This window comes from Rattus norvegicus, chromosome 2 (genome assembly GCF_021556685.1).
Source record: "Rattus norvegicus strain SHRSP/BbbUtx chromosome 2, alternate assembly SHRSP_T2T, whole genome shotgun sequence".
NCBI lineage: Eukaryota > Metazoa > Chordata > Mammalia > Rodentia > Muridae > Rattus > Rattus norvegicus.
Genome location: NC_141535.1, coordinates 152,008,810 through 152,033,926, shown reverse-complemented (window position 1 = coordinate 152,033,926; position 25,117 = coordinate 152,008,810). Strand labels below are relative to the sequence as shown.

The following is a 25,117-nucleotide window of genomic DNA, read 5'->3' as shown; positions in this document are numbered from 1 at the left end:
AAGAAGTTTCAGTTCATGCTTATTTGACCCCATTGCCTTTGGGCCTGTGGTAAGGCAATACAGCTCAGTGGAAGCTGTGCCGGAAGAAGCTGCTCAAGACATGCAGAGAGACCAGGGTCCCACTGTCCCCTTCAAGGGGACACTCTCAATGCTTAACATTATTCCTGTAAGCCCCACCTCTTAAGTTTCTGCCACCTCCCAGAAGCATCATGAACCAAGACCAAGTCTCTAGCATGTGGACCTTGGGAAGTATGTCATAGTCAAACTGTACCAGTAACCAAATCTCACAAAAGCAGCATGGAGTCTTCTCATAGATGACTTCCTATCTGTCCTTCTCCCCTCAGACAATGTCCAGGAGAAAAGAGTCATCATGAATCACATGGGAAAAGGCAGGGCAGTCCTGAGGGACACACAGACTTCAGAATTAGTCAGATTTGCGTGGAATTGTGATTCTTTGCTTTCCTATGTGTGTGGCTATGAACAAGCCCTGTCTCCATTCTGTGTGTTTTCCCATGTGTAAAGTAAGACAAGCATTCGCTTGCGTTAGTTGTATAGGATTGTTGTGTGCAGAAAATTTTAAAGTATATAATATAATCATAGTCTGCTTTCTATTGTTATGATAAAACGTTCTGACCAAAAGCAACTTGGGGGGAAAGTTTGGTTTGGTTTACACATCCCAGTCAAAGCCCATCGCTGATGGAAGCCAGGGTTGGAATTCAAGGCAGGAACCTGAAGAAGAGGCCACAGAAGGGTGCTGTTTTCTTGCTTCTGTCCGTGGCTTGCTCAGTCTGTTTCCTTTTTTTTTTTTTTTCTTCTTTTTTTTTTCTTCTTTTTTTTTTTATTAACTTCAGTATTTCTTATATACATTTCGGGTGTTATTCCCTTTCCCAGTTTCCGGGCAAACATAACCCTCCCCCCTCCCTTTCCTTATGGGTGTTACCCTCCCCATCCTCCCGCCATTGCCACCCTCCCCCTAACAATCTAGTTCACTGGGGGTTCAGTCTTAGCAGGACCCAGGGCTTCCCCTTCCACTGGTGCTCTTACTAGGATATTCATTGCTACCTATGAGGTCAGAGTCCAGGGTCAGTCCATGTATAGTCTTTAGGTAGTGGCTTAGTCCCTGGAAGCTCTGGTTGCTTGGCATTGTTGTACATATGGGGTCTCGAGCCTCTTCAAGCTCTTCCAGTTCTTTCTCTGATTCCTTCAACGGGGGTCCTGTTCTCAGTTCAGTAGTTTGCTGCTGGCATTCGCCTCTGTATTTGCTGTATTCTGGCTGTGTCTCTCAGGAGCAATCTACATCCGGCTCCTGTCGGTCTGCACTTCTTTGCTTCATCCATCTTTTCTAATTGGGTGGGTGTATATGTATAGGCCACATGTGGGGCAGGCTCTGAATGGGTGTTCCTTCTGTGTCTGTTTTAATCTTTGCCTCTCTATTCCCTGGCAAGGTATTCTTGTTCCCCTTTTAAAGAAGGAGTGAAGCATTCACATTTTGATCATCCGTCTTGAGTTTCATTTGTTCTAGACATCTAGGGTAATTCAAGCATTTGGGCTAATACCCACTCATCAATGAGTGCATACCAAGTGTGTTCTTCTGTGATTGGGTTACCTCACTCAGGATGATATTTTCCAGTTCCAACCATTTGCCTACGAATTTCATAAAGTCATTGTTTTTGAGAGCTGAGTAATATTCCATTGTGTAGATGTACCACATTTTCTGTATCCATTCCTCTGTTGAAGGGCATCTGGGTTCTTTCCAGCTTCTGGCTATTATAAATAAGGCTGCTATGAACATAGTGGAGCACGTGTCTTTTTTATATGTTGGGGCATCTTGTGGGTATACGCCCAAGAGAGGTATAGCTGGATCCTCAGGTAGTTCAATGTCCAATTTTCTGAGGAACCTCCAGACTGATTTCCAGAATGGTTGTACCAGTCTGCAATCCCACCAACAATGGAGGAGTGTTCCTCTTTCTCCACATCCTCGCCAGCATTTGTTGTCACCTGAGTTTTTGATCTTAGACATTCTGACTGGTGTCAGGTGAAATCTCAGGATTGTTTTTTTTTTTTCAGTTACTACTGTACTTTATTGTGTTCAACCAAATCACCATGTTAAAAAATAGCAAGCTGCCATAATAGAAAATAAGGCTCCTCTATCCAGCACCAGATAGCATCATTTTACTTTCAAGCCTAGAAATTGCACACATGTATATAAACCAACCGAAGATGAGGATTGAGAGTTCATCTTGGTGGATTTTTCCTTTGATGAATATGAAGTGTCCTTCCTTATCTTTTTTGATGACTTTTAATTGAAAATTGATTTTATTTGATATTAGAATGGCTACTCCAGCTTGCTTCTTCTGACCATTTGCTTGGAAAGTTGTTTTCCAGCCTTTCACTCTGAGGTAGTGTCTGTCTTTGTCTCTGAGGTGTGTTTCCTGTAGGCAGCAGAATGCAGGGTCCTCATTGCGTATCCAGTTAGTTAATCTATGTCTTTTTATTGGGGAGTTGAGGCCATTGATGTTGAGAGATATTAAGGAATAGTGATTATTGCTTCCTGTTATATTCATATTTGGATGTGAGGTTATGTTTGTGTGCTTTTCTTCTCTTTGTTTTGTTGCCAAGACGATTAGTTTCTTGCTTCTTCTAGGGTATAGCTTGCCTCCTTATGTTGGGCTTTACCCTTTATTATCCTTTGTAGTGCTGGATTTGTAGAAAGATATTGTGTAAATTTGGTTTTGTCATGGAATATCTTGGTTTCTCCATCTATGTTAATTGAGAGTTTTGCAGGATACAGTAACCTGGGCTGGCATTTGTGTTCTCTTAGGGTCTGTATGACATCTGTCCAGGATCTTCTCACCTTCATAGTTTCTGGCGAAAAGTCTGGTGTGATTCTGATAGGTCTGCCTTTATATGTTACTTGACCTTTTTCCCTTACTGCTTTTAATATTCTTTCTTTATTTTGTGCGTTTGGTGTTTTGACTATTATGTGACGGGAGGTGTTTCTTTTCTGGTCCAATCTATTTGGAGTTCTGTAGGCTTCTTGTATGCCTATGGGTATCTCTTTTTTTAGGTTAGGGAAGTTTTCTTCTATGATTTTGTTGAAGATATTTACTGGTCCTTTGAGCTGGGAGTCTTCACTCTCTTCTATACCTATTATCCTTAGGTTTGATCTTCTCATTGAGTCCTGGATTTCCTGTATGTTTTGGACCAGTAGCTTATTCTGCTTTACATTATCTTTGACAGTTGAGTCAATGATTTCTATGGCTGGGGATTTAGCTCAGTGGTAGAGCGCTTACCTAGGAAGCACAAGGCCCTGGGTTCAGTCCCCAGCTCCGAAAAAAAGAACCAAAAAAAAAAAAATTTACCTAATAGACAGTTGAGTCAATGATTTCTATGGAATCTTCTGCTCCCGAGATTCTCTCTTCCATCTCTTGTATTCTGTTGGTGAAGCTTGTATCTACAGCTCCTTGTCTTTTCTTTTGATTTTCTATGTCCAGGGTTGTTTCCATGTGTTCTTTCTTGATTGCTTCTATTTCCATTTTTAATTCCTTCAACTGTTTGATTGTGTTTTCCTGGAATTCTTTCAGGGATTTTTGTGTCTCCTCTCTATGGGTTTCTACTTGTTTATTTATGTTTTCCTGGAATTCTTTCAGGCATTTTTGCGATTCCTCTCTGTAGGCTTCTACTTGTTCTCTAAGGGAGTTCTCCACATCTTTCTTGAAGTCCTCCAGCATCATGATCAAATACAATTTTGAAACTAGATCTTGCTTTTCTGGTGTGTTTGGATATTCCATGTTTATTTTGGTGGGAGAATTGGGCTCCGATGATGCCATGTAGTCTTGGTTTCTGTTGCTTGGGTTCCTGCGCTTGCCTCTCGCCATCAGATTATCTCTAGTGTTACTTTGTTCTGCTATTTCTGACAGTGGCTAGACTGTCCTATAAGCCTGTGTGTCAGGAGTGCTGTAGACCTGTTTTCCTGTTTTCTTTCAGCCAGTTATGGGGACAGAGTGTTCTGCTTTCGGGCGTGTAGTTTTTCCTCTCTACAGGTCTTCAGCTGTTCCTGTGGGCCTGTGTCTTGAGTTCACCAGGCAGGTTTCTTGCAGGGGAAAAGTTGGTCCTACCTGTGGTCCCAAGGCCCAAGTTTGCTCGTGGGGCACTGCACAAGTCCTCTCCGCGGTGGCAGCAACCGGGAAGATCTGCGCTGCTCTCTCCGGGAGCCTCCGTGCACCAGGGCTCCAGACTGCGTTCGGTGTTTTCCTCTGGTGTCTGGATGTGCGCAGAGTGCAGTCTCTTCTGGTCCCCCAGGCGTGTCTGCCTCTCTGAAGGTTTATCTCTCCCTCCCACGAGACTTGGGTGCAGAGAACTGTCTATCTGGTCTGTTTCCTTCAGGTTCTGGCGGTGTCTCAGGCGCAGGGGTCCCGCCGCTCCTGGGCCCTCCCCTACGGGAGCCCAGAGGCCTTATACAGTTGCCTCTTGGGCCAGGGATGTGGGCAGGAGTGGGCAGTGTTGGCGGTCTCCTCCGCTCTGCAGCCTCAGGAGTGCCCACTTGACCAGGCGGTGAGGTCTCTCTCCCACGGGGTTTGGGAGCAGAGAGCTGCTGTGGGCCGGGATCCTCTGGTGTGGGACTTCCGGTAAACACAGGAAGTGCCCGGTCCTAGAGGAATTTTGCCGCTGTGTGTCCTGAGTTCACCAGGCAGTTTTCTTGCAGGGGAAAAGTTGGTCCTACCTGTGGTTCCAAGGCTCAAGTTTGCTCGTGAGGTACTGCCTAAGTCCTCTCCGCGGCGGCAGCAACCGGGAAGATCTGCGCCGCTCTTTCCGGGAGCCTCCGTGCACCAGGGTTCCAGATGGCGTTTGGTGTTTTCCTCTGGCATCTGGACGTGCGCAGAGTGCAGTCTCCTCTGGCCTTCCAGGCGCGCCCGCCTCTCTGAAGGTTCAGCTCTCCCTCCCACGGGATTTGGGTGCAGAGAACTGTTTATCCGGTCTGTTTCCTTCAGGTCTGTTTCCTTCAGGTTCCGGCGGTGTCTCAGGCGAAGGGGTCCTGCCGCTCCTGGGCCCTCCCCTACGGGAACCCAGAGGCCTTATACAGTTGCCTCTTGGGCCAGGGATGTGGGCAGGGGTGGGCAGTGTTGGTGGTCTCCTCCGCTCTGCAGCCTCAGGAGTGCCCACCTGACCAGGCGGTGAGGTCTCTCTCCCACGGGGTTTGGGAGCAGAGAGCTGCTGCGGGCCGGTCATTCTGCTTTTTTTAAGGTTCTGCTACTTCCTTCCTAAAATCCTTTCCATGAACTTTCTCTCTGAGGTAATTTTCATGAGGCTACAATGAGACCTTGGTGGAGCATAGGATTTCTGAATTAACTCTTGGTTCCTGATAGACCCATAGCTCTAGGTCGTCCCTCTCTCGAGTTTTGTGGGTGTCATACCTCATTCATCTCTAAAGGCAGTGTTGCTAATACAGAATCTTCTGTCAGAAAAGAAAAGCACACTGTTATTAAAGACTTTGCATTAAATCACTTTGATTTCGGGGGTTGGGGGTTTGATGGTCTCGATGTAGCCTCTTTTTCCTTTTGGATCTTCTCTTCCTACCCTGGGAACTGGGTCACTCAGTGTCTAGGTGTTTCCACTGCCGGGTGTGGAACAGCACAAAAGAAGCAACCGCTGTGTTTATGAAGAATTCAAATTTATAAAGAGCATTACACTAACTCTCCAATCTAGATAAGTATATGCACACCAACTACAAACTCCTTATTCTAAATTCATCACAGTTCTTACCACTACCTAATATATGTGATGTATAATTTTTATTTTTAACCGTTATTTCTTTTTGTTAGAACATTCAATTGGATAATCTTTACACCAAAAGGGAAATGAATATCAAACTAGCCTTCGTAGAACTTTGTTCATGAAAACCGCATATTTGATTGTCTTATGTAGGACATGTTTTGTCAAAATAGCAAAGATAGATTGTGTTCATAAAGCCAAGTAGATACTTGTGGCAGTAAAAATAAAAGACAGCAGAACCAGTTCCCGCACATACCCTGGCGGTCGCTATTTCCAGCTCTAACAGGCCATTGGAACTATCTCTAATTTATCTCAGTTTAGGGTCTCTCAATGCCTCTCTGCAAGCCGTGAACTTTCTGGTTCCAGCTACCTGGTAAAATCATGGTTCTAAAAGTCCAGCAGTGGCTGTCCTATCACAGCTCCCTGCCACGGACTCTGCCCACATTCCCAGCAGCCACCTCCTAGTAGTTAAAGTATAAACTCCCAACTACCTGGTAAAATCAAGATTCAACAAACTGTAAACCAACAATCAGATTTATATGTTAAATTCTCAATCCACAATACATCCACAGAATAAACTCACAACCAATTGATAAGGATATACCCGCCCACGCAGCTAAGCTAAATTTGCCTACAGAAACCCATCCCAGCTACCTTGGCAATTCAAGACCACTGGGGTCTGGGTCCTCTTCTCCATTTCCATCTCGATCCTTCTCCTCTTCTCCTTCTCTCCCACCTTACAAAAGCTTTGTCCCTGCCTTAATGTTTCACTGTCCAATCATGGCCTTGACTTAAATTCTGCAGCAATGGAAAAAATAAATTTTATTGTTTATAACGTGCTATGAAAATTGGGTACACTTGAATATCACTAAATAGGGTCCTACTCACAATGGTGTTTTCCACTGCACCTCCTGCTAAAACTTAAGACGCTCTCAAAGAAATCTAACAATAAATCTTACATAGTAAGAGAAATAAACTCTTCAGTTCAACTTTTCAACCTCTAACGAACCTTCCAATTCTGTGGCAATGTGTGATTACTAATGTGTGATTATTAATTCGGTGTTCTACTCTGGTGTCTAATTAGTCTACTCATTTAATACATTTATAGATTCCTTTACTACTTGCCAGGTAGTGAGGTGTTTTAGAAGGAAACGCAGCAAAGACACTCCCCACAAAGCTCTCAGGTAAATGGGAGATCAAGGCCCTCCAGAGGAGGCACCAATAACCATACACTGGTGACAATGGCAGACATAAAGCAAGCATCGTGAGCCCCGAGGACAGACAGATGGACGCAAAGTTTCTCAAGATGAATATTTTAAATTGAAATAAGAAATGTCCAGTGCTGGCTAGGTGTGACCATGACACCCATGAGAAAAGAGGGCCTCAACTGAGAAGTTACTTTCATTAGATTGGCCCATGGACATACTTGTGGGATATTTTCTTTCTTCTGAATTGATTTGGGAGGCCCCACCCACGGTGGACCAGGTAACCCCTAGGAGGGTGGCCCCGGGCTATAGAAGAAAGGTAGCTGGCAATCAGTGGTCCTCCGTAGTTTCTGCCTCAAGGTCTGGCTGGAGCCCCTGCTCTGGCTTTCTTTGACGATGTTCTATAACCTATAAGAAGCAATAAACCCTTTCCTCCCCAAACTGCTTTCAGTCAGAGTGCTAATCACAACAGGAATGCAAACTGAAGTACTGAGGATGGTGGGAAGGAGACAGCAAGGCTCTGTGTAGGACAGAAAATAAAACATCAGTTCAGTGTAAGGGCCTGGGGGAAATGTCCTTCAGACCGCTGAGGCGAGTTTTGCTGACGGGAAACCTGCTTAAATATACCTGCTTAACCGTTAGTTGTAAGTAGTTCGTGTGACACAAAGCATGAAAGTTTGTTTTATATCCTAGATACGGGCTGAAGTAACAAGAGAAAATGAGCTTATGGCATTATTAAATATTTCATGCTGAAATTTCAAATGCGGTCATTCCAGTTTAATCTAAGGAACTAAATACTATAAACAAAGTGGTCCCAAGGCACAGAAGGCTGGATGTCAGAATTTAAATACCGCTAACCAGACTCTGTTAATATAACTTCATTCTAAAGGAGGAGGAGGAAGAGGAGGAGGAGGAGGAGGAGGAGTCTCAATGAGAGGAGGAGGAGGAGGAGTCTCAATGAGAGGAGGAGGAGGAGTCTCAATGAGAGGAGGAGGAGGAGGAGTCTCAATGAGAGGAGGAGGAGGAGGAGTCTCAATGAGAGGAGGAGGAGGAGGAGTCTCAATGAGAGGAGGAGGAGGAGGAGGGGAGGAGGAGGAGTCTCAATGAGAGGAGGAGGAGGAGTCTCAATGAGAGGAGGAGGAGGAGGAGGGGAGGAGGAGGAGTCTCAATGAGAGGAGGAGGAGGAGTCTCAATGAGAGGAGGAGGAGGAGGAGGAGGAGGAGGAGGAGGAGGAGGAGTCTCAATGAGAGGAGCTGAAGAATTGGCTCAGTAGGAAGGGATACCCACGCTCTTCAGAGGACGCATTCCCTACATCACGGGCTTTCAATTCCCTCCTCCAACCCCCATGGACATTGCACTCATCTTCACGGGCGTTCACATGAGCACACACACACACACACACACACACACACACACACACACACATATACACACACACACACACAAACACAAACACACAATTTTTTTTCTTTAATTTTTTTTTTTTTTACAGTACAGACTTTATCCCTCTCCTGGTCCCCTGGTTCACCCTCCAACTATTCCACATCCCACACCTTCTTCCCCTCCCCCTTCCCCTGCCCCTTCCCCTTCCCCTGTCTCCAAGATAATGCCCCCACACCACCAGACTTCCTCATTCCTGGGGCCCCAAGTCTCTCAAGGGTTAGGTGCATCTTCTCTGACTGAGTCCCGACCAGGCAGTCCTCTGCTGTGTATGTGTTGAGGGCCCCATATCAGCAGGTATATACTGCCGGGTTGGTGGCTCAGTGTCTGAGAGATCCTGGGAACTAGGTTAGTTGAGGCTGTTGGTCTTCCTATAGGGTCGACCTCCTCCTCAGTTTCTTCTACATTTTCCATAATTCAACCACAGGGGTCAGAAGCTTCTGTCCATTGGTTGGGTATAAATATCTGCATCTGACTCTTTCAGCTGCTTGCTGGGCAGTCATGATAGACCCCTGTTTGTAGGTACACCATAGTATCAGTAATCATGTCAGGCCTTGGAGCTGCCCCTTGAGCTGGATCCCAATTTGGGCCGGCCACTGGAACCCCTTTTTCTCAGGCTCTTCTACATTTTTGTCCCTGTAGTTCTTTCAGACAAGAACAATTCTGGGTCAGAGTTTTTGACTGGGGATGGCAACCCCATCCCTCCACTTAATGGAGTCTTTCTACTGGAGGTGGACTCTACAAGTTCCCTCTCCCCACTGTAGGGCATTTCATCTAAGGTCCCTCCCTTTGAATCCTAAGAGTCTCTCACCTCCCAGGTCTCTGGTACATTCTAGAGGGTTCCACCTCCTACCTTCCCAGGTTGTCTGTTTTGATTCTTTCTGCTGACCCTCAGGGCTTCAGTCCTCCCCCCTCCCAATACCTGATCATGATTTCCTCTTCCCCTCCTTGTTACCCTTCCCTCCCAGGTCTCTTCCTTTCTCCCCACCTCTAGGAATTGCTTTCTTCTCCCTCCCAAGTAAGACTAAGGCATCCTCACTTGGTCACTTGGGCCCTTCTGTTTGTTAGCACACACACACACACACACACACACACACACACACACACACACACACACAATTTAAAATAAAATCTAAAAGAAAGAAGCAAGTCACTGCAGGCTTTTGACCCTTTCTCACCACCACGCCTGAAATGATCTTTTTAGCATAAAGCAGGAAGGTGTGAACAAGTGGACAATTGTTGGCACTTTTCTCTTTCAAATGTTTTAATTATTTATTATGTGTGCATGAGTATTCGTATGTGCCTGGGTGGGTTTATGTGTAACACATGCAAGATGCTGTCAGATGACAGAAGAGAACACTGAACTCCTGGAACTAGAGTTACAGGTGGTCGTGAGCTGCAGTGTGGGTGCTGGGATCCCAGCCCGGGTCCTCTGCAAAAGCAGGAAACACCAAGTGGTCTCTCCAGACCCTCTCTGGCCATGTTTCAGATGTGCTCTCCGGGATCTGGTTCGTTTTACAGTTATGACTTTTGATCGTGTGCTAAGTCAATAATAGAAAATGAGTGCTTGATCATTCTGTTTCCCTCCATAGTTATAAATCAAGATGGCCAGCCTCTCATTGAAGGAAAGCTTAAGGAGAAACAAGTGAGGTGGAAGTTCATCAAGAGGTGGAAAACACGTTATTTTACACTGGCTGGAAACCAACTTCTGTTTCAAAAGGGGAAATCTGTGAGTTCTCTGACACATTTTAACATTTGAATTGTTTTTCTTTCCTTCAAACCCCACTACATCCTAAAGAACACAGTTGTAAAAATACAGTTGGGAGTCTCAGAAGCTCATACCTATGCTTTCAAATATCTTACTTTATGAGTGCCTCGTGCTTAAGTCTATCTTAAAATCTACTCAACACAATGCTGCATCAGGCTGGCTAGTCTTGTCATTCTTTATTCTGTGAAAGCCAGGAATTCATTCCACTTTGGCCTAAGTTGGAGTCTCTAGGAGATTAGGAAAACTCCCCAAGTAGCCGAGGGTAAGAGTAAAGCCGTGTCTCTGCCTCTGTTCCCTAAGATGCTGACACTGTGGGGGAAGGTGTTAAGACAGGGCCTTATTGTATACCATTGCCTGGCCTTGAACTTATAGTGATCATCTTGCCTCTGCCTCCAGAGTGCTCCAGGGCGTGCCACACACCAAGCACCAGCGTGTGGTGGTGGAGGTGGTGATGGCGGTGATATTATTGAGAAGACGTTCTCATCATGTAGCCCTGGCTGACCTTAGACTCAGAGTTCTGCCTGTTGACCTGGAACATGCCATTATCCTTTATTCTGAAAAGAGCTTCAGTGTAACACAGATTGTCCTTCCTCTGTGGTTTTGTCCTATGCTGCCTGGATGGATTGATGCCACCCACGGTGGTGGGGGTGGATCTTTATTACCATTGACTCAAATGTTGGTCTCTTCTGGCACCATACAGTCACACTGAGAAACCATGTTCTAATGGCTATCTGGGGACCCATTCACCCAGGCAAGTTGAGTTTAACCATCGTATAAACTGAACCATTGCCTTGTCAATAAATTAAATGGGTTAAGCATTAAACAATTCTCGTGTTTTTAGATTTCTCACTAGAGATGTTATTGAAATACTTTTCTCAGTGAGAATAAAGTATAGTACAGCTGAATTATGATGAATTCTGAGAAAGTATTTCCTGAATAAGACCTCCCTCAAAATGATTTTTGCGTTTAAAGATGTATTTTGTGATGCTTTGAAGTTGTGTATGTATCTTTCTCAGCCTATGCCATACAGAGGTGGCTTTTCTCTGGTTAAACACCTTTCAAAGTGAAAGGGTGATGGCATGTTCAATTTAAAGAGTTATTGGATTTTAAAGAAATATTTTTTGGCATCAGTCCATGTTGAAGCAGTTTTAAGTGTTTGAAATGGCCATCTGAATTTCCTACATTTACTCAAGAACTCAGGAATAGATATAAAGATGCACTATATCTCAGACCCTTAGTACAAACACAAACTAGTCTATGAAACTATTTCCAAACACTCAAATGATGGTCTATAGTCTTCTCGCCCGAATTTTAAACTTTTAACTAAGTTTTAGGGAATAACAGTTTGTCAGCGTAGAAATCTGACAGAACGTGTATCTCAATAGTGAAAAACAATGTATAACAAAATACCTCTGATCACAAAGACACACTAATCCATCAGGGCTAAAAACCCTGCTGAAATCTAGCCACATCCTTGATAGCTGTCTTTTAAAGAGACCTGTGAAAATTTGGCCTGAAAGGCAAACCCAGACTGTAATACAAATTCACATTCTTATGGTCTTGATTTCCATAAGCCAGCTAAGCAGCAGTACGCTCTCCCTCTCCCCCTCACCCTCTCCCCCCTCCCCTTCTCTCTCCCCCTCCCCCTCTCCTTCTCTCTCTGTCCCTGTCTTAATTGATCTTCTTTAGGTTACTACAGGAACTCTCTTTTCTCCATCAGTTACAGTGTATCAATTTCTGTGCTATGGACTGACCTCAAACAATGTATTATCAACAAATGCTTAATATAAACCAAATTAGGCTAATAGAGTGTATAGCAGAGATGTCCTCAAATTTTGTCCTGCGTAAACCCTAGAAGAATTTTTTGGAAAAAAAAATCTATGTAATACCTTGTAACATCTTAAAGGTTAATACATTTATCGTGAGTGTGTACAGTTGTGATTTATGTTGCACAATAAATTTGACATTTCAAAATTAAAGAAGTCTATTTCCCCTTTAATTTAAATTTAAATTTTTAAAAAATTTTTTCTTTAGATATAATTACTAGAATAAAATAAAATACAATTAACACATTCAGTATTTTGCATCTTTTTAAAAATATTTCCCCTTTAATTTAAATTTAAATTTTTAAAAAATTTTTTCTTTAGATATAATTACTAGAATAAAATAAATAAATACAAATAACACATTAATTCAGTATCGTGTGTCTTTTTAAAAATACATATGTCTTTAGTGGAGATATTTCCATTGCTTGTGTTTCCCTTGAACTCAGATTTCTTACTACCTCTCCCTAGCAATGTGTCTTAATTGCCATGTTATTTTTAAGATTTATTTTGTTTTTGGTTATAAGTGTCTGTGTATGAGTAGGAAGCCAAAAGGAACTGAGTTACAGACAACTATATACATCCCAGTATCAGTGCTGGGAACTGAACTCGGGTCCTCAGCAAGAGCAGCCCATGCTCTTAACCACTGGACCATCATTCTAGTCCTCCCTCTCATTTTTCAATATAAGAAAACCATGTGCATAAATTGAAACATAATTATTTTAACTTTTGTGATCATCAACTTCTAAGTATTCATTTTTCTGGTTGACTTCTCTTTTTTTTAAGTTATATCATTTATGAATGCATTTTAGTATAATGTCACTTTAATAAATAAGTATTAAACATTAAAAAGGAAATCTAGACCAGGAAGATGACCTTCATAAACATAAAGTCTTGAGTTTGAATCCCAAGCACCCATGTAAAAGGCAGACACAGCAACTCTTGTCTCTAACCCTACTGGAAAGGCGGGTCCCAGGGACTTGCTGATCAGTTGGTCCTAACCAAATTGACGAGCTTGGGCCAGTGAGAGACTCATCTCAAAAAGTAATGTGGATAGGGTTAAGAGGAAGGCACCTGATGTTGACCTCTGACTTCTACATATGCATACACACATATGCACACACAGAAGGGGAGGGAGGAAATTCTATCTATTAATAAAATTGATATAGAAAAGTTATGTTGTCTTGATATGACAGTACCTCCCTAATGTCCCTAAGTTGTATTGACATAGGGTGTTCAATGTTCCTGAGGCTTTCCCGTGCTGAGCATACACTCTAGAAGGTTTGCAGTAAATGAGAACAGTGCTTTTTTATTGCAAAGTAGGGAGAAATGACTGTCAGAGGAGGAATGGAAAAGAACAGTTGGCAAGATGCCCCACCACAGGTACATTTTCCAGTAAAACCATTCACGCCAGCCCAGTCTGATGACTCTTGTCACAGAGGTTCCTAAACCTCTGCTTTCCTAAAACACAAATGTAACATCACTGAGTAATGTTTATGGACAGTGCATGCTTCTAGTGCAGAGATTTCAAAAGCTATTCAGACACTAGGTTTTCAATTCCCTTTTCCAGAACTACCCCACAGAAAAACCCAACACTAGGGCTCTTAACTAGCTGAAAATTTGAGGTGAGAATATTCAAGATTTCACTGTCGTCTTGTGTTCTATTAATAGTGCTAATATAAAGTGACAGAAAATCCAAGAACCATGAATCAAATTTATTTTCCAATTTCATTTATAATAACTTTCAGTAAACTAGCTATCTTGTGATGACTTGTGATATTATAATAGAAGTCAGATTTTGGGCTTCTGTTGTCCTAATGACTCTGTGGGCCTTAGTACCCAAAACAAGAAAGGTCTCAAGCCACAGGATGTGAAAGGACCAGGCCCTCTTGGGAAATTCCGAAAGCCAGCGGAATAGGCAGCAGCAGGAGCCAACTCATGATTTCCTTTCCATTCATTTCAGAAGGACGACCCCGATGATTCCCCGATAGAACTCAGCAAAGTACAGAGCGTGAAAGCTGTGGCCAAGAAGCGTCGGGACCGCTCTCTCCCTCGGGCTTTTGAAATCTTCACAGACAATAAGACCTATGTTTTCAAAGCCAAGGATGAGAAAAACGCAGAGGAGTGGCTGCAGTGCATCAACGTGGCGCTGGCCCAGGCAAAGGAGAGGGAGAGCCGAGAAGTAACCACATATCTGTAGGGATTCGTACACCCGCTCTTATGGCCACTCAAGACAGGCATTGTTAGTGTCAACAAAGAACCCACCATGGCACTATTGGGTTTCACTAAATACCAGGGAAACCATTAACCCTAAGGAGAGCCTAAAATGGCAGGGTTCTCAGTAAACCCCTTGCCCTCACAGATCTTGTATTAACTCCAAGATTTCTGCCTGAAGACATGGGAAAGAGAAACCATGGAGATCATATTGAATGGAGCACATAGGTCAGGAATGGAAAGTTAACGAATAAAAGAACTTCTGTAGCTATGTGATTTATGAATGTAAGAAAACAATGAATGAGACCAGCAAGAGGGCTCAGTAGGTAAAGGGCACTTGCTGCCAAGCCCCATGATCTGAGTTCTAGCCCCATAACTGACTTGATGGAAAGAGAGCCAACTCTTGGCGTTATCCTCTGTTCTCTGCATACCATGGCACATTCTTAACCCCAGTTTAAAAAAAAAGAAGAAGAAATGAATAAATAAATGGATGGATGGATGGATGGATGGATGGGTGGATGGGTGGATGGGTGGGTGGGTGGATGGATGGATGGATGGATGGATGGATGGATGGGTGGATGGATGGGTAGATGGGTGGATGGGTGGATGGGTGGGTGGATGGATGGAATTTTAACCAATAGATGCCTGAAAAATCTATCTTGAAGGAAAACCATATTAAAAACAATTTTTAAAAAAATGTTAGGAAAAGTTGAACTAAGGTACTCAAAAGAAAGCTGTTAACTTTATTATATTAATTAGCTTTCTGTTGCTATGACAAATACCCTGACGAAAATAACTTCAGGGAGAGAGGATTTATTTTGGTTTATGGTCCCAGAGAGAGAGCGAGTTCATTGTGGCAGGGAACACAGGGCAGCAGGCAGAAAAGGCCTGGCACTACCAATGGACGCTGGCTGATTCTGATTTCCACAGGAGAAGCAGAGAGGGTGGGAGGCAGGGTATGGTAAAACCACAAACCCCACCTCCACGGATCTACTTCCTCCACCAAGGCTCCGCCCTCTAAGAGCTCCATAACTTCCTGAAACAGCGCCACCAACAGGACCATGTGTTCAAATACGCGAGCATATGGAGGCAATAAAATTGTTTAATTATTTAAATTGCCACACTCAAACATTCATCTTCTCAACACAAAGGATGGCAGCACATGTTACAATGATTCTTACTCCAGTTACATAATCAAATTTAGGCTCTTATTAGAGTGTAAATTGGATTTTAATGTTTAGACACATGGTTCTATCTACTGTCCAAGGCAGTAAGCATAGAGAATAAAAATAGAAAGACACCTTTTCTTCTTTGTAAATATGCCTCACCTCCCTTAAACCTGAAGATTTTTTTTAATTAAAATTCTGTGGTTTTCTTCTCTGTGTTAAGCGTTGTATTGCCCAAATTATAAGCATTTATTGGTTTTTCCCATTATCCTTATATAATTTTTGAATTAAGCTGCCATAGGCAGTTTAGGTGACGTCCAGTGACCCATGCCCTGTAATAATGTTCTGCCCCCTGAGTGGTGGAGGGTGGAAACTGAAACTTGCTTCTAACATATAATATGGCAAAGGTGATAGGACGGTCCCTTCTACAATTGTGTTACATTACAGCAGAAACTTAAAAATTAACAGATGAATTAAGGTCCTCAGATGTCTTTAGTAAACTGATATGTCCTAAATAGCCAGATTATCAGCTAAGTCATTTACAAGAAGAGGAATATGTCAGACCGTCCTGGTGACCTTGAATAAGCTGCCACAGTGCTATAGCTACAAGGCAATGAGTGACCTTTACCTACACCCACGTGACCCTGAAACAGTAGTGAACCTCTCAGGACCCAGGCCATCACCATCCTGTTGGCAGCCATGAGGTTCTCTGCTCAGAGAACTGGGATAAAATGGACTCCTCCCCACAGCAACTATGCAGTAACAATGTATCCTGCTTTAAATGCAAACCATGTGGTGATTTGTTATGCACTGATTAATTCATATAAAACCCCGCTGGTAATATATCAAAGATAACTTTTTTCTGTGAAATTGATTTATTATGTATTTTAGCATAGAAGCCTGGAAAAGTTGTCACCACATTGACACTACCGTTAACTCACTCGCATAGGAAATGTAAAAGGGGTCATACTTGAGCAAAGAAACTTAATTCAATTTTAACATGTTAAGTTTGAGGATATTATGAGCCACAGAAATTATTACACGCTGGAAATAGAGTTCAAGAGGTCAAATTTTGGGTCCACCGCATATGTAGGTAATTGTGAAAGATATGGAATTGACTGAGTTATATAAGAAATGGAGAATTGAAAATGACCTCTTGGGGTAACAATATTTAGACAAAGGCAGGTTAGATTAGCTAATCAGTATTCAGAGATGATATAGCCCATGAGACATGATATTACAAAAGCTAAATTAAGAAGGATTTTCAGGATGTCAGCAATTTGAAATCCTGAAGATAAAGCTTGACTTTCATAATTAGGAAGCAATTGATGTCACTAGTAAGAACAATTTCATTGGAACAATGCAGTAAAAGTTAACTTTCAATGTGTTGTAGGAATCGACTGTCATATTTTAATTTTTTAATGGTGGAGTTGAGGTGAAAGAGCAGAATAGATGAATGGTTTCTTATTTTGTTTTTAGGTGATGTCATCATAGGAAGGAAAGCAGTTTAATAAATATAGACAAGGAAGGACGAGATCAGGGTTGCTAGATGTAATAGAGAATAATTTTTCGGGGTTGGGGATTTAGCTCAGTGGTAGAGCGCTTGCCTAGCAAGCGTAAGGCCTTGGGTTCGGTCCCCAGCTCCGAAAAAAAAAAGAGAATAATTTTTCAAGTTCTGTAACCAGGGGCCAGGGAAATGTCTCATTTGTGAGAGAGCTTGCCTACAAACATAAACCCCTGAGCTCAAATCAGCAACACATACATGAAAAGCCCAGCATGGCTTTGGGGGCCTGTAACCCTGCACTGGGAGTTGGAGACAAGTAGGATTCCAAGAGCTCCTTGGCTGCTGATAGGGTGAACTTCTGTTTCAGTGAGAAACCCCATATGGTGGTTTGGATGAGAATGGACCCCATAGGCTTATATATTTGACTACTTAGTCGCCAGTTGGTGGAACTATTCGGGAAGGATTCAGAGGTGTGGTCTTGTTGGAGAAGGTGTGTCACTGGTAGATGGGGGTAGATGGGCTGTGAGGGTTCAAAAGCCCATGGCACATCAAGTTAGCCACCTGACAACCCACCTCTGCCATGTGACATCTCATGATGTCTGCTCTCAACTGTGGCTCCAGGACCATGCCTGCCTACTGCCTTGCTCTCTGCTGTGATGGAAATATATTTAACCTCTGATACCATAAGCCTCCAATAAACTCTTTCTTCTATACTTGCCTTGGTCCTGGTGTTCAGTCACAGCAATAGAGAAGTAACTAAGACCCAGTCTTGAGGCAAAAAGGCAGAGAGCCACAGAGGAAGAAACCTGATGTTCTGCTTTAACCCCCACATGCATAAGCACTCACATACTCATATGCATGTACCATACACACAAAACGCACACACTCAGACACATATACACACATGCATGCAATCTGTATGAGCAACAATTTACTGAGAACCTGCAAAGCAACAGGAACCATACCTGGCCTGGAGATTCCAAAATAAAAAGACAACCTCTTTATTTCCCCAGTACTCAGCCGGATTTTTATTGAAAGCAGAAGCATACGCTCGCACGCGCGCGCGCGCGCGCACACACACACACACACACACACACACACACACACACACACACACACTGTAGGCACTGGAAGGACATCCTTTCATATGAAGTTGACCAGAAAGAGGGTGAGAATAATTATAGGTGTAAATTATTATCTGAGTGATGTTTTTAAATCTACCAGCTCTTTCTTTTTCTTTAAAGGTGTATTTCTTATTTTATTTTATACGTGTGAGCATTTTGCCTACATGGTCTCCAGAGGTCAGGAAAAGGGTGTGAGATCTCCTGGAATTGAAATTACAGACGAGCCACAATGTCAGTGATGATAGTCGAGCCCCGGTCCTCTGAAAGAGCACCAAGTGCTTTAAACTGCTGAGGAGTTGTCTCTCCAGCCCCTACCAGCTCCTTCTTAAGATCCAGAAAAAAATATCTAGCTGCTTTAATCAAATAGTCATGAAGTGCTAAGCAGCTTGGTGACAGTCGTTAAAGTAAATTCCAACAAGGCCCTCATGCCTTTCTCAGTGAGAGGTTTTAATAAAATAATGGTAGAAGGCAGGATAAATGGTTCTGGGGTCAAAAGACCCAGCCTTCCCGGTCTTTCAAAGGACTGAAGTTTAATTCCCAGTACCCACACTGATGACCTTACAACCACCAGTAACTCCCTCTCCTGGCCTCTGTGGGCACCTCATACATGTGCACAAATGCACATTCACAAATAAATAGTAAAATAAAACTTTCTTTTAAAACATAGACAATGATTTTTTTCCCACTAAGTTCGTAGACTAAAAATAGCCTGAGCCATCAGCTCTGTGAGGGCAGGCGACTGTTTTCACTACTTTTGACAGAGCCTTTGTCATTGCGTTAACTAAATGCCTCTAATTTGGAATTTGGCTCTTGGTGCCTGTGAACCAGATTCTACTGGTTTCGTTCCGTGATGCACAATCTCAAAGGCAAGTAAACTCCCCTGGGTTCTGAACCACTGAGCATCAAAATCATTTGTCACCCAGGGAAATCTCTGTCACTTCCTCAGCTGTCGCCTCGGGCATGCCGCAGCCAGGCCTTCCCAAGATTGAAGAAGAAACCATTTTTCCAAATATGCTGAAACCTTAAAAAGCATGATTAAATTTGTACTTGTGGACAGAAATCCAATTTGTTTTCATTTTTACTTCATTTTGATTATTTTTTTTCCTTGCAGAAGGCCTTCAAATGAAAATATGTATATCTGAGGTCTTTATCTGCTTAGTTCTTGAGAACTTTTATTTAATAAAACATAAATGCTCTATAATTTCTAATACTAATATTTAATCTTTGGTCGCTCATGTCAAAACACACTGGTAATTGGTTCATCTTCTATCCACCTTCTTTCCCTAGGAGCCAAAGGCCTATTTGTGATGCTGCCATAAACAAAAGTGAGAGGAAGGAAGACAAAATGAGATGGGGAGATCTGGGCAAAATCTAAAGGGCACTGCAGAGAAATAAATACCATGACTTAAGAACCCTGAAAAGGATGACCACTTCTCTGAGTTTTTAGAGAAAAACAAAACAACAGAAGTAACTTAGGATTCATTGCTCCATTTATCCCCAGAGATGTTCCTGAAAGACAAAGGGGCTGAAAAACTGTCTTCTGCAGCACAGCGACTAGGAAAACGCCATAATTCTCTTAGCATGGACTCATGTGGATTCAAATTATTATCTTATGAAAGGACATTATTAACTAGCAACTTACTCCTCTTTCATCTCTACATTGGGCAGAATAGCATGTTAAAAAAAAAACAGATCAGCTATAAGCAGTGCTTCGTATAAAAATGTTCTGCAGACTTTTACCTTAATAAAAACGTGAGAAAGTCTTGCCATCTGATTTACCAGGAAGAGATCAAAATGTTACAAATGAAACTGCAAAACATTGTATTAATGATAACATTGTGTTCAAGGCATCAGTGTTACTGCTACTTAAACTTATTTGGAGGGATTTAGCAGTTACCTCACTCTGCTTGGTATGTCATTCCTTCCTATCCATTTCAAGAAGAAAATAAAATGTAGTCATTCTTGTAGCTGTCTTAGTTAGAGTTTCCATTGCTGAGAAGAAATACCATGACCAAGGCAACTCTTCTAAGGACAATATTTAACTGGGGCTGGCTAACAGGCCCAGAGGTTCAGTCCATTCTCATCAAGGTGGTAGCATGGCAGCATCCAGGAAGACACTGCTTGAAGGAGCCAAGAGTTCTACATCTTGATCTGAAGGTTGCTAGGAAAAGACTGTCTTCCAGGCAGCTAGGAGGAGCGTCTCAAAACACACCCGCTACAGTAGCACACTTCTTTCCAACAAAGCCACACCTCCTAATAATGCCACTCCCTGAGCCAAGCATATTCAAACTGCCACAGTAGCTCTATGCTGTCTTTTCTTAGCAAATATTAGGTGATTGCTTTGCAAGCCCATATGGAACTACAGCCACTTCTCATTGGTTCTCATTATGGTTTGCATCTGACATGCACCCTTACAAACACACAATCCTGGCCATCAACCCGTGGTGTGAGTGTGTAGCTTTTAGCAGTTGGAGCCTAGCTGGCGGGAGTTTTCAAGGTTTTATTACCACTGATTTCAGTTTTCTTTCTCCGAGTTCCGGTCTGGCATGATGTAGGAAGAGCATTTCTAGAAGACACCTTTACAATAAATATACTAAAGACAAAATAGAGAGGCAAAGTTGGCAACCAAGACAGAAGCTGGAGAACCAGAGGCAGAATAGCAAGGATGGGTAGGTGGGATGGGTGGGAGGGATGGGTGGGTGGAATAGGTGGGTGGGATGGATGGCTGGGATGGGTGGCTGGGATGGGTGGCTGGGATGGGTGGCTGGGATGGGTGGCTGGGATGGGTGGCTGGGATGGGTGGCTGGGATGGGTGGGTGGAATGGGTGGGTGTATAACTTTCAAAGACGCTACACAGCTCCCAAGGACTAGTTTTCATATGTACTTGCTGAGCTATGATTTTTCCATCGAATGAGCTGAGATCACAGATTGCCACTGCTGTATGAGCCTCCTTCTATTGCCCCGTTTTGCAAGGCCCTACAACCATGTGCTTGTAGAACAGGGACCAGACCTTCCAGGAAGCTTAGCTCCCGGGCCCTGACATGAGAACCCCATCCTTGGCAAAGCATATTCCAGACAGACAATCTTTCCTTCCTTCCCCAACCCCATTCACGGCACATATTGAATTCATTTATTTCAGAGAAAGCATCTCTGAGGGCCTACGTGGGTGAGAAATCCTGGATTCCTTGAACATCTGTCTATAAAATGACCACCAAATGCACTGTGCTTGCTTAGTCCCTTTATGCCTCTTTTTCCGAAGCTTAATGCTTCCATGGGACAGAAAATGAATTCCGTTGATTTTCAATCAATAAGTGACTACCTTTCACTCCAGTGCTAGGAGTCCAGAGGAGTCAAATAATGTCAAAGCACTTAAGTGGCAGACTCACCGTCTCAGCCAGGACAGAGTCCTGTGAGATCCCATTAGAAGCCGAGAGTCACAGGTCCCAACACTCAGAAAGCCGAACTTTTCTTATTTTGAATTCTTTTAGAATTGTTTCTTACCTCGTTTTGTTTTCAATTACCAGTCCACTCATGGCAGTAGACAATCCACAGTCTAGGTCTGCACACGAACACTCCCACACACGTGTGAGGACTCGTTGACTGCTTTCTGCTTTGCAGAAACTGATCTCATTTTTTATTATCTTATATTAAATTTATATCTCTGATCTCTCCACCATCACTCCCTTTACCACCAGACTGGGATCTCATACAATCCGAAGGAACGCTCACGTATATTCCACGGTGATTACCAGTCATTTATACACATCAGATTTCCTCTGGAAATGCTCCGTTCACTCCTAATCCAGATCCACCATAATATGGAAGAAATGAGCCAAGAGTCTTTGTACTTACAAAAGAAAAGCAATGATTTGGTCTTCTAAACTGGCTCACCCACTCCAACATCAGGATAAGGCACATCCTTTCAATCTAGCCCAAACTACCATCTAGATATGTCCGTCTTGGAAAATTAACCATCATACCATGGGCACATATACCTAAAGTGCTAAATTAAAGACAATTTAACTACCCATCACACAGATATCTCACAGGGGGCCTATCTCATGATTTTCCATGAAATCACCTCTCACATATCTCTACATGTTTTGGACATTGCTGTACTATCCCCATCTCTTCAACATGCTTCACTTCACTAAACAGAATCTCATGCTTTTGGAGACATAGAGCTTGCTGGTCTACCTCATCTTCCTGTACAGAAGGCCTTGGCTTGTCATTATTGGCACGTATCATTTCTAGCTGTTCACTTTTGGAAATGGAGAGGCCATTGCTTTCTCATCAGTCTGTAGCTCATCAAAATAATTTGCTCTGATCATGAAATAACATATCTTGTAGAGAACTCAGAAAACTATTAAACTGTAAATAAAATCTCGCATAATCAGTCAAACATTCAGAATCCAACACGGTCAGTGCCATTTTCAAATATTGGTTCCCATTAGGTTACTCATTGCTAATGATCTTTGAAAATGTTGCCTCTCCTAACTTCTAATCATTAGCCCCACTTCACTCTCTCTTTTGCGACCACAAATCATTCTGCACCAGTTACCCAGGACATCCTTTAAAATAATGTGATTCTGGCATTAACTTAACCAATACTTAGTGAACATTCAGAACATGCCTGGCATGAAGCTGGGATTCTAGGACTCAAATAAATCATTCATGCCTTTAAGAAACATAGTAAGTCTTACTCTGATTCCTTTATTTCCCCTGTTCATGAGGAATTCATCTGTGTCCTGTGTCCCCTTCTCTAACGGACACTCTCTGTCATGGTCCCTTTCTAATTTCCTAGCTTCTGGGGTTACTTTGGGTTATATATTCAAATCTAAAGATTCGGAAATGGGATGTTAAAATAGGAGTAGATGTGTGGTGTTTGTCTCGCTGTGTTGGGTTACCTCACTCATTATATCTTCCAGTTCTATCCATTCTAACCTGCAGAGTGCATGAGTTCATTTTTTTCCTCGTGGCTGAATAGAATTCCACTGTGCTAAACATCACGTTTACATTATACATTCATCAGTTAAAAGACATTCAGTTCGCTCCATTTCCTAACCATCGTGAATAGCCTTTCAGGTCCTTTGGGCATTTACTAGGAAATGGTATATCTGGGTTATAAGTAGATCTAGTCTTAGGTTTGTTGAGAAGTCTTCACACTGATTTACATAGTAGCAGCATTCACCAGCAATGAAGAAAGATCCCATATTCCCATATCTTTTTATCCATGTCCTCATACCTTACCATCCATGTCCCCACAGATCACCATCCATGTCCTTACATCTGACCCTCTATGTCCCCACAGCTCACCATCCATGCCCTCATAGCTCAACAGCCACATCCCCACAGTTTACCAGCATTTTTCAGGTGAGATGAAATCTCAAAGTGTTTTCATTTGAATTTTCCTTATTGCTAAAGATATCAAACATTCTTACGACATTTGTCATTTTTGTTTCTGCTTTTGAGAATACCCTGTTCAAATCAGTAGCCCAGTTTTTTTTTTTAATTAACTTGAGTATTTCTTATATACATTTCGAGTGTTATTCCCTTTCCCAGTTTCCGGGCAAACATCCCCCTCCCCCCTCCCCCCTCCCCTTCCTTATGGGTGTTCCCCTCCCAACCCTCCCCCCATTGCCGTCCTCCCCCCATAGACTAGTTCACTGGGGGTTCAGTCTTAGCAGGACCCAGGGCTTCCCCTTCCACTGGTGCTCTTACTAGGATATTCATTGCTACCTATGGGGTCAGAGTCCAGGGTCAGTCCATGTATAGTCTTTAGGTAGTGGCTTAGTCCCTGGAAGCTCTGGTTGCTTGGCATTGTTGTACTTTTGGGGTCTCGAGCCCCTTCAAGCTCTTCCAGTTCTTTCTCTGATTCCTTCAATAGGGGACCTATTCTCAGTTCAGTGGTTTGCTGCTGGCATTCGCCTCTGTATTTGCTGTATTCTGGCTGTGTCTCTCAGGAGCGATCTACATCCGAGTAGCCCAGTTTTAATTGAACTGTTTGCTTTCTTGATTCTTCATTTTGTGTATACTCTGGATATTAACCCTCTATCTGATGTACAGCTGGCAAAGTTTCCCTCCATTCTATGAGCCTCCCCCTCACTGTACTGAGTTTCCTCTGCTGTAGAGAAGCTTTTTAGTTTTCTGAGGTCCTGTTTGCCAGTTGTTGACCTTAATTCCCTGGAATGGGATCCTCTTCCTAAAGGCCCTTCCCGTTCATATCATGTAGAGTATTGTCTGTCTTTCCTTCTAGCTCTTTCTGTTGTCTGTCATTCTCAAATGCTGTTGGCATTTTAGAATTATTTTTAACTTAAATTCTGTTTATGTCTCATCAGTGCCAATGTGATAGAATTTGAGTTTTCGTGACTCTGCTTACTAGTGAGGTTGTATTTTTCCACGTGTTTACTGGCTTACAAATTTTCCTTCCCTTGAATTCCTATTTATATTTTACATGTTTCTCCAATGAGTTGTTTGTTGTCTTCTTACATCAATTTTAAGGGATGTTCATATGCTTCATGTGTGCACCTTTTGCTCCTCTCTAATATTTTAATTTTTACCCATTGGGGAAGTGTAATTTACCTGCAATAAACCTGATATAACACAGATTATTCAGTTATGAACTTTTACAGTTTCATAAACCCATAATATTAGCAGCCAAAGCAAAATGCAGAATATTACTATAATTCCTGAAAATTCCTCAAGCCTCTTTCCAGAGGCCTCCATCCTATATTAAATTGGGTCACATAAATAAGATTACAGAGTATGAATTCCTCTATGTGTTGTTTCTTTCCCTCAGTGTAACATTACCACCTCTGTGATTGATACAACCAGGACAGAATCTATTTATTTACTCTCGAGCAGGTAGTCATGTGTGATGTTTCTAGTTTGGACTATTGTGAGTAAGACCGGCCATGAATGTACTTACGTGAAATGCTTTGAGATATGCTCTTGTCCTGTTGGCCTAGAGATGGGATGAAACCTTCCAAATGCACAGTCTATCTCCATAGCGTGTCTCATGATTTGAACTCTACTGTGTGTTTTCATCCCTGTGCTTCATTCCGTGTAATTGTTTTAGATCTGTCTCCTTTCTCCAGCTGT

The 25,117-nt window shown here is 42.7% G+C and overlaps 1 protein-coding gene across 15 annotated transcripts in view; it reads left to right on the top strand.

Moving 5' to 3' along the window:
• The window catches only part of Veph1 (ventricular zone expressed PH domain-containing 1), a 255,757-nt gene extending 235,773 nt beyond the window's left edge, over window positions 1-19,984 (top strand). For 9 of the 15 annotated variants that reach the window (XM_087626922.1, XM_087626934.1, XM_087626889.1 and 6 more), the window contains 2 exons: window positions 10,010-10,146; window positions 13,972-17,605. In XM_087626922.1, the coding sequence (XP_087483048.1) occupies window positions 10,010-10,146; window positions 13,972-14,208 (374 nt within the window). In that variant the 3' untranslated portion in view covers window positions 14,209-17,605. 15 annotated transcript variants of the gene reach the window in all.
• Window positions 19,985-25,117: the final 5,133 nt, after the last annotated feature.